The sequence below is a fragment of the Chinchilla lanigera genome, unplaced genomic scaffold, assembly GCF_000276665.1.
Source record: "Chinchilla lanigera isolate Chin_1 unplaced genomic scaffold, ChiLan1.0 scaffold00002, whole genome shotgun sequence".
Lineage (NCBI taxonomy): Eukaryota > Metazoa > Chordata > Mammalia > Rodentia > Chinchillidae > Chinchilla > Chinchilla lanigera.
Genome location: NW_004955403.1, coordinates 31,123,173 through 31,133,079, shown reverse-complemented (window position 1 = coordinate 31,133,079; position 9,907 = coordinate 31,123,173). Strand labels below are relative to the sequence as shown.

The window sequence follows — 9,907 nt, the reverse complement described above, 5'->3', positions numbered from 1 at the left end:
TTTCTGGACATAAAATTCTGTTTATAAACTTTCCAAGTTTTGAGATACTAACTGTTGCTGTAAGCTTCCAGTCTTTTCTCAACTTCATCCTTTGGATTAATATTAGTATCTTGGGACTCCTCTGCAGAGTTTATGCACATTCTTACTATAATTTTGGTTTTCACTGAATCACATTTGCTGATATTCCAAACAACTGTTTAGCTTTATTGCTAGTCATGTTAACGGGCTACAAAAAACCTTCATTCATTACAGCGTGTTGCAGTGCGATTTTTATGTTCCACATAAAATTTTTTCCAAGAATCTTAAGCAAGATACTATCTTTGTCCATCCTATCTTGATTTTCAATAAAGATTATTGCCTCTCCAGGAACAAATTTAAATGTTATTTTCCTAGCATGTGTAAGCCTTTTTTTTTTTGGCCTACTGGGTCTTTTGTGTCCATGTATTTGAGAAATACAGTTAAGACTGCTATTAAATCTAATATATAAATCATTCTTCCAGTTGCTAATGTTCTCTGTATGGCCTCAGGAACCTTAGGTTATTTTTCTATAGTTAACTTAAAAATTAATATAATTCAAAAGTATCAATTGTAAAAATGATTCTCAGACTGACACTAACATTACACAAAGTTTGTCTGCTTTCATTTTTGACTTAGTTGAGATGAAAAATTATTGCACTGACTCAACAGAATTTCAAAGATAATGACCTTTTTATGCCTCTTCATCAGATGGTAAGAGGTTATTTTAATTTCAGTTTCTTTTCTGCAATTGCCCTAGAATTTGTTCTTTTGAAAAACTGCAGAAATATAGCTGTTGTCAAGTTTACTTCCCTGCCCTCCTGCCTACCTCCCTTCCTCTCTTTTTTTCTCAAATTTAAAAATTACTCAAAGCTTACCCAGAACACAGAGTATACACTGCGTATTTTGTCTGCTTGGAGAATTCAGACTAATCTTTACTGAAAAATTGGAAGATAGCATGTAAATGTATAATGAGAAGACTTCGGAATACTATTTTCATTTTATTTTCTAGTAAATGAAAAAATATGACTTCCTAAAGTAGACGTTAATGTTTTACTGAGCATATAACTGAAATTCAGTAAGCACTCCTGGTAAAACCTGTTTTAGAAGTCAGTATGAAAATACAGAGACTGTTTTTAGGGCATTTATATTCTAATTATATGCTTTTAGAAAGTTATTTTATAGTAAAACATATCAATACTAACATTTATATTGTTTATATATGATTTTTAGTCTTCTATACAAATTAAACGTTTATATGAATTATGATGACTAGTACGCTATACTAATTTCATGTTTTTAGAACACTAAATTTGCCACTTTCTAGAGATTATACATAACTCGTATTGAATATTTTGTTCTTTCAGATCTAATTATTTATATACAGTATCTATTTCACACTATTCTATAATTATCTGTCAATAAGTAGGCTATTTACTTGATTTTATTCATGCAGGCAAAATATCTGTGCATAGAGGGTAGTATTTTAGTATGATGCCCTTTTAAAAAGTAAAACATTGGAGTTATGAGCACAGCTTATGGTAAATAAAGCATTGGCCTAGCATGGTAGGGCCCTGAGTTAGATCCTCAGCACTGCAAAAAATAAAACAACAAAACTACAAAATTCCCCACAAAATGCACTTCAATTGTATGACTGAAATGTTTTCTTTTAAAAATATATGAGAATTTAAATATTAGTTTGAATTTATTTAAAAATATTCGGTAGAAGACTTTAGCTTTCAAAAACATTCTAGCTGGTCCAAAGAAACTACCTATTTTTTGAGGGGAATACTTTAAAGCCATTTTAATGCATACTGAAGGATTTTATACCCAGGGAAGAGTATGAATGCTTCCAGGGCACTCAACCACTTTCTATCAGACAGACCTGCTAAGTGGCCTGTCTCCTAAGATGCTCTGTGCAGATCCATTTGGTAGTAAATTCAAAAGTATCATGTGCTACAATATTTATAGTCATTAAATATATTGAGATAAATTTAACCAAAGTGAAATAGTATACTGCTGTCCTTCTTAAACTTCCTTTGACATTTTTTTTCATAGCCATCAAAATCTGACCCCTGGTTAAAGGAAAAGAAAAAAGGCAGGAGGAGATCAGTGTTTCATCATATCAGTTTTTGCTTAAAATGTAAGACGGTAACAGATTGAACTTACCAGTTTATAATACAATTTTCATTTTATTTTAAACATATTTGCATGTTATAAAAATACTGATCACCGTGAGCTTTACCAATTGTTATTGCTATACAAATGAATGCAGAAACAATATCTTTAGTGGAAATAAATTATATAGTCATTATTCTTTCTTTTTTTAAAAAAAAAAAATCACAAAATCTCAGCTGTTTGGCAGAAAACCAGTCTTTAAAAGAGGCCTTTTACAGTTGAGCTGCAGTCCACTTCTGTAAAATTATCCACATGGTTCAGAAAAACACAGAATTTTGTCTTTGTTACCATGGTCCCACAAAGTCTCTCTGTTCACAGACAGTTCTAACGTGGTAACAGTTTTATTTTTCATGGTAGAAAGATGATGAACTGGAACCAGTCTTAGCTCACATGTGGTCGTTTCCAATAGGAAGGGACGCAGCGACACACTTCTTCGCTGAATGAAAGTCCCTGCTCACAGTGCCTCAGTCGGTTTGTACAGGGTCGTCTGTAACAACTAGTAAAACAGAGAGGAACACGTCTGTTAAAGGACAAGGCGGTGAGTTCATTACACTACTAATGTACTTTTGTATTTCTTTCTAAATTTAAACTAGAAAAAAAATCTAATTTCCCATAAAACTGTAAGTTCATAGTTTAAATTTGTGCTTAAAGGTATACTGCTGGGGAGGAAGGTAACAACCTTTAAAAATATGCCTTGCTTGCTGATATAACAAACGCAAAGATGGGATATTGTAATCATTAGCTCTTTTGAAGTGCTTTCTGCTTTGTGGATGAAAGTAACATAAAACAGAAATTCTGAAAGTGAATATTTAAGGTCTGCTGATTTACTGTGATCACACAGTCATGGCAGAATTCACAAGAGTCTGGGACATGCATGGGACCCAGATTTCCAAGCAATTAAAAGCAGCCATTTAGGGAGGACTGTGGTCCTCAGTGAGCGGCGCTAGGCTGACCCTTTTGTTTCTACTTGACAGCTGGCTGCATGATGGTAGCTGACTCTCTCTTCTCTATTTGGACTTCCGGGGAAACAGGAGGGCAAAGGAGGCAGAGGAATAATGCTCATTTTTGGAGATCCCTCTCTTTCCAATCTGAACTTCCAGTTTCCAGTGATAGTAAAAAGATGAATTACCACCAGGGCTCAACCCCGTTACTCCTTTACACCGGCACTGTCTTTGAAGGTCTTTTTGGAGTGTGAACAAGCCTAACACAGGAAACACGGATACAGGAAAAAATGCAAGATGGCTTGGGGTGCACTGCAGAAAAACCTACATCTGGTTTCAAATTTCCTCTCTTTCTCTCTAGAAAAGTTGGGTATATTTAGTGTTTAAAAAAATCTCCTTGCATACAAATTCATAAATATAAGACCACAAGTTTTCCTTCATTTAAAAAGGAGAACATCTCAAAGATCAATGGAAGCTGCTGAGGAAAGCAGCAGACCGAAGAATTTTGCCCTCCACAATTATGGAACAAATATCAAAAGAATATGAGAAAAGTACGTATTTTCAAAGTACCAGTTTTCTCTTTTGCTCTGCTTGATACCAGAAAATCTGGAAGTAGGCACTTAGAAGAGCACATATATGAAGACTGCAGTAAACTGAAAGTGTTCATGAAAGAATGTATCCCAGTAGGAGAAATACAATGATAGAAATATTTCTATTAACTCCCTATGGTAAGTATAATCTGTAAACATATACTAAAAATAAATGGATCAATAAATACTTAATTCTCTGAGGGCTGGGTATGTAGTTTAGTGGAAGAGCACTTGCCTTGCATGTACAAAGGCCTAAATTTCATTTCCAGCACTGAAAAAGCAGAATTCTATAGAAAAGTATGGTGGCTGGTTAGTTTGTAGGCAGATATAAGCATTTCACATTTTTCATTATGCAGTAGAGTCACAAAAGATTCAATATAGAAAATGGTTTTATTAAGTTTAATAAACTTTCATATCTACATCCTTCTGGATATAGGGTGTGTGTGTGTGTGTGTGTGTGTGTGTGTGTGTGTGTTTTGGGTTTTTGAAACAGGATCTCTCCATGTAGTTCAGGCTGACCTTGAATTTATTACGCAGTCTAAGCTGGCCTTGAACTCATGATGATCCTTCTGCCTCAACCTTCCAAGTGCTGGGATTACAGGTTTGTGCCACCTTGCCCAGCTCTCAAGTATATTTTTGAAATAGCCTTTTGGTAACTGGTGTAGAAATATGCAAGTAAAATTTGGAATATAATTATTGCTCAAATATTCTAAACAGGTCATATAATGACTTCTGTAAGATACTCTGCAACAATAAAGGAAGAAAAATTATAATCAGTGAGATTCATTCCAGCCTCTTTTTATAGTAACCAAAATGCTAATGCAGACAGAACTTCAGAAACAGAAATTACATTTAGAGCACACAAGGATAGACTCTCCCTTAGTAAGTAATGCTGAACGCTACTGGGAATGCTGCCTTGTATGTAAATAAATACGCTTTTATCTGCTGAAAAGGATATTATCTACCCATATTTAAAGAGGGAATGGAAGCAAATAATCAGTGCAAATGACTAGAAATAAATGTTCTGAACATGAGCAAGCAGGAAAGTACAGTCTCATTAGACATAAAGGAGGGGAGCGTAAAGAAAAGGATGGTAGGAAGGGCAGTGGGTACGAAGACAAAATTCCCCACTGGCAGGCAGCTCAGGGGCTCCTCACTGCTCACCTCTGACCTTCACATAGAGGGCATGCCCCACACTCCAGCTGGCTAAGTACATGGGAGGTGAGAGGAAGGTGGAAGCCAGTGCCACACGCTTAGGTTCTGAGCAGCTCTGAGGAAGACAGACCTTGGCACTGAAGTCCACTCAGCATTACAATTGGATGTTAATGAAACAAGAAATTGGGGAATTTTTGCAAAACCAAGGGAAAATAAAAATAGAACTGGAAATATTAAAGTTACAGAAGCAAGAAGGCATGGCTGGTTGGGCAACATTCAAAGAATGTGGTAAAAACAAACATCCAAAGGACAAATCTGGTTTAAACAGTACTTCATCTGATTTTCTGAGATTAAAGAGAAACAAATTCAGAGAATAACACTGCAAGTCCTTGAGTTAAATAATCTCATTTCTTTCCTTGATGAAGAAAGGAACAAAACCTGGATTTAAGAAAGGAGTCCCAAATGACCTCGATAACACTGACTTATTTCTCTAATTCTACTAAATACTTAGTGTAAATATTTCATTTCCACCTTAACATGTTATAGTAAATGGAATCATCTTATTCTTTATCCGTAACTTTTAAAATAAAATATGCCTGTACTTAAAACAGCTTGTCCTAAATTACATCTGGAAGTATTTCTGTTTAGGGCAGGTGTGAATTACCTGGATGTATTTTGAAAAATAATACTTACATCCTCTAACGCATTGCTCACCACTTCCTTAGCCTCGGAACAGGATTTGGAGTTTACCCTGAATTTGGGTCTGGTTTTGGTCCCCAACACTCCTATCTTGCTTCTCGGAAGCAAATCCAATCTTAAGAAAGTTTAGCATTTGTTAAAACATAGCATAGTTTTTCTCCCTAAACTTCTTGGCCTCATTCTAATAAGCAACTGCTAGTTCGGTTAAGAAAACTGCTTTTGGTTGAGATTATATTTCCACGCTATTATGAAGATCCCTTACCTGCACGTTTGATACTGGAATTTCTTTCCTTGTAACAAACATTTCTGTGGATTTTCTGTACATTCACAGGCACATTTTAAAGGATTTAGTGGCTGATGTCTTGGGCAGGTTCTTTTGCATACACACTGGCATGTGTTTTCATCAAATTCTCTGTTGGCTCCGCACGAGGTGGGGAAAAGTTTGTTTTTACAAACGCACTGGCAGGAGCTCCTGTCTATTTCTTTGTGGGGTCCACAGCTGGAAGGCCGAAGGCCCCCTTTGCATACACACTGGCAGGTCTCTTCATCCAGCTCCTTGTTGGGTCCGCAGATGTCACGGAATCCATCTGTCGAGTTGAGACAAACACATCTTCACTGCATCTTACACTGCTCTGGGTGTGGTGTGAAACAAACTCATTTTAGAGCATCTTCCTGTTTATGTTCTTCATTAAGGAAACGTGTACAAACACAGTCACGTTCCTTTAGGAGGAAGCTACAACTAATGCCAACGTGAAACAAGAAATGTCCTGTTTGGAGCTATGCATTTCAAATAATGACGTTCTGAATATTGTATAATGTTCACAAAATACGTGCTAATGAAGTATAGACCACATGCACATAACAAAACAAAGTAAGATTCTACTTACCATCTCCGGCATTTGAGGAAAAAATAAAATCTTGCTGAGCCAGGCATCTGCAGATGCGATTATTCCACAGGTAATTTGTGGGGCAAGTCTTGTTGGCAGCCTGGCACCTGCGGAAGAGAGAGCTAGGATTAAGCAATATTTAACTGGTGCACAGAAGTGACGACCTCTTTCTCACGTATGTATTACAAATCAATGCATGCTCATAAGAAAGCTTTAAAATATCTAAGAATATATTAAATGAAATGTGAATGTTTCCTCTCAAGCTCCCCCACACACATTTGCTGTAAAATTCTAATTACAGAAGTGACCACTGCTGTCATATGATTTTATGTGACTCTGGACTTTTATCTTTTTAAAGCAAATATATTTACTTTTGTAATTATAAAATGTCTCAGAGTATGAAAAGTATGAGAAATCCTCTTGTACTAGCCTGAAATTTTCTTTCTCCACTAACCAGTGTATTATGGGTACCTTTACATGGCTCTTCGTAAAGTTCTGCTCCATTGTTTGTAGCGGTTGCATAATATTCTATTAAAGACTGTGCCTTCGTTTATTGTATTAATCTGTTATGATAGCTATTAAAGTTGCTTCAAATTTTGATGTTTTCAAAAATATTTATGAAATAGAGATAACAGACACCTACACAGCTGTCAAGCCTCCCTTAATGTGAAATTTCCACTTCGTACTCAACCAAAACAAGGAATCAGAAACGCACGGTGTGCGCTGATCTGACCCTCTTTCCTTCTCTCTTTTTTTATCTACCCTGATTCTTTCCTTTCTTCCTATCTTGTATCTCCCTCTCTTCCTCCCTCCCTTCTTGTCTTTCTCTCTCTTTTTCTTCCTTTTTTCTTCCTTCCCTTCCTATCTTCCTCCCTGCCAATATTCCTTATTTGCTTTGGTAAGAATCATGAATACATAGCCCTTGATTAAGTGCACCAATTATTCCTCTGATGTTGCCATTATCTCACTATTGACTAACTGGGAGCCTTTCCTGGGTCAATGCCTGTATACATGAACACTTTTGTTTGATTGCATCTCTGCCCTCTGAGTTGAACAGAACCATGAGCTCATCTTGTTTATTTTCTTTCATTCTTGGTATCAACCATTTCTCCAAGGTTCTGGCGAGTTTTTTGTTTTTTTTTTTTGTCTTTTTTGAGACGAGGTTTTGCTATGTGGTTCAGGCTGGCCTTGAATTCACTTTGTAGCCCAGGCTGGCCTCAAGAAGTCACAGAGATCCTCCTGCCTCAGCCTTCTGAATGCTGTGATTACATGTGTATGCCACCATGCTCAGGTGTGTTTTTTTTTTTTTGAAAAAAAGAAACATTTAGAAGTTATGATTTGAGGTCAGTGTGTCCACTGCAATCAGATTACATAACTTCTAGATCCTAACTTCAGAGAATATATACATCTCTCGCTACTTCATTTTTCAATGGATCTGGGTATAAATATCAAATGGAAATAATTATTTATGTCTCTCTCATCCTCCATCTCAGTACAATGTTGTAAACAACATTTTGTGGTGAAAGAAGGTTGCACTGCATTCCAACTTGATAGAATATAATGACATTTTTAGAGGAGTCCTGAGTGTAAACAGGTCACAGGCTTTGGATGTTGGGAAGAAAAGTTCACCAAGTCATACCCGACGTGGTGATACAACTTTCTTTTGACAAACAGCCTGATTTTGCCCTCTCTGAGCTTGGGGCCTAGATTGCGCCAACATGGCCAAACACACAAAAGTTCAAATCGCTGGTAAATATGGGACCCACTGTGGCTCCTCCTTTAGGAAAACGGGGAAGAAAATTAAAATCAGCCAACCCTCCAAGTACACCCGCTCCTCCTGTGGCAAGATCAAGGGAAGAGATGGATGGGCTTCCACAGAAAACAGTGGCTGGTAGTGCCTGGACCTATGACACATGTCTGCAGTCACGGCCAAGTCTACCACCAAGAGCCTGGGGGAACTGAGAGACCCCTAGAAGCTCTACTATTGGAGACATCCTTAGTCTAGTGGGTAATTTATGTAAGAGAAGCCTGGTATTTTTAATCATATGAACAAATTTTTGACAGAATAAGCACATGTGCAATTTGCAACTACGCCTTTCTTCAGGGTGAACACCATGTCTGAGGCTTCATCGGTTTTCCCGTCTAGCAGTCTCTGCAGCAGCTCCAAGTCAGCCAGGGCCTCTCTGGCTTTTCCTCAGCATGACGGTGTGTGTGACATGAGCCTGTGTCCATCTACTCCATCGCCTTCTGCTTTAATCTGCAAGTGCCAGGTCTCCATTAGCTTAGTGAAGGAAATCTAGTGCTGGGTGATTTTTTTCTGAATTTATTTTAATTTGAGCATTTTATTGTTTTGTTATTTGCTACTCCCAACCATAAACTAACAGCTCTCATGTAGCATGCAAACAGTGCGTGTAACTATATACAACCAAGTGCATGTTAGTAACAGTAATAAGTGCCGGACGATTACAAAGCAGTGCTTACTCATCTTAGAGCCTATCAAGCGAGATATTTTACTTTTCTATGGACATTACTGTGTATGTAATTCTATAGGAAATCAGCTAGGTCTGGGGTTTGTCCAAAGTGAATTATAATTTTTCCCATTTAAAGTAATAAAAATATGCTTGCAATGTATGGTTTTGAAAATAGATTATTGATATGAAGCAAGAGATTCCTGTATTTTTTAGGGGAAAAGTGTTGCATTTGTTATTTTGAAATTCAATTCAACATTACTGAGAATTTGACTTGATAATCTTCTGACAATACTAATAATCACATTAAAATGTTGGCTTCTAAGAATCTTCATATAAAAGTTTATTTGCTTTATCCTACATATACTATATGCCATTTTATTTTTAATTTTGAAAATGTAAAGTATTTATGTGATTATCAGAGTTAAGACAGAAAATTTGCTGGGCAGAGTGGCAAGTTGTGTGCACCTATAAACCAAGCACTCAGAAGGCTGAGGCAGAAGGATTATCATGAGTCAGAGGCCAGGATGGGCTTCATAGTAAATTCAAGGCTAGCTTTAAACTACACAGAGAGACCTTGTCTCAAAAAATGTATATTCGGAGAAGTCATGAGAAAATGAAATTTATTCTGGTTCAGGCTGGAGGTACTCAGTATGTGCTTCCTCTTCTGTCTTTTTTTCTTCTTACTTTTTAAATTCATATTTTCAGTACTTCTTCTCTCAAAAAAGTTTGTATATATTTTTTTTCATTCTGTTAGGCAGCAGATAGTATTCATGTGTACTATTTTAAGCACTGTTCACTTTTTATTTCCTGGAGAATGTTATACCTTCCTAATAATTTCAGATCTCAAGGCAAGTCTTATTTCATGATTTTGTCATTTTCTGAGTTAATCAGGAATATACACTGTTCCAGATAAATTTAGACAGTATTTGTCAATTTCTCAAAAGAATGTCATTAATTTAAGATTTGTATGC

General features: G+C 36.5%; 1 protein-coding gene across 1 annotated transcript in view; it reads right to left on the bottom strand.

Moving 5' to 3' along the window:
• Positions 1 to 2,187: 2,187 nt before the first annotated feature.
• Vegfc (vascular endothelial growth factor C) overlaps positions 2,188 to 9,907 on the bottom strand; it is a 114,470-nt gene continuing 106,750 nt past the window's right edge. The window contains exons 8-10 of the mRNA XM_005373514.2: positions 6,466 to 6,572; positions 5,841 to 6,165; positions 2,188 to 2,689 (exon numbers count right to left, since the gene is read on the bottom strand). Coding sequence (XP_005373571.2) covers positions 2,575 to 2,689; positions 5,841 to 6,165; positions 6,466 to 6,572 — 547 coding nt within the window. The 3' untranslated portion in view covers positions 2,188 to 2,574. The remainder of the gene's footprint in view (positions 2,690 to 5,840; positions 6,166 to 6,465; positions 6,573 to 9,907) is intronic.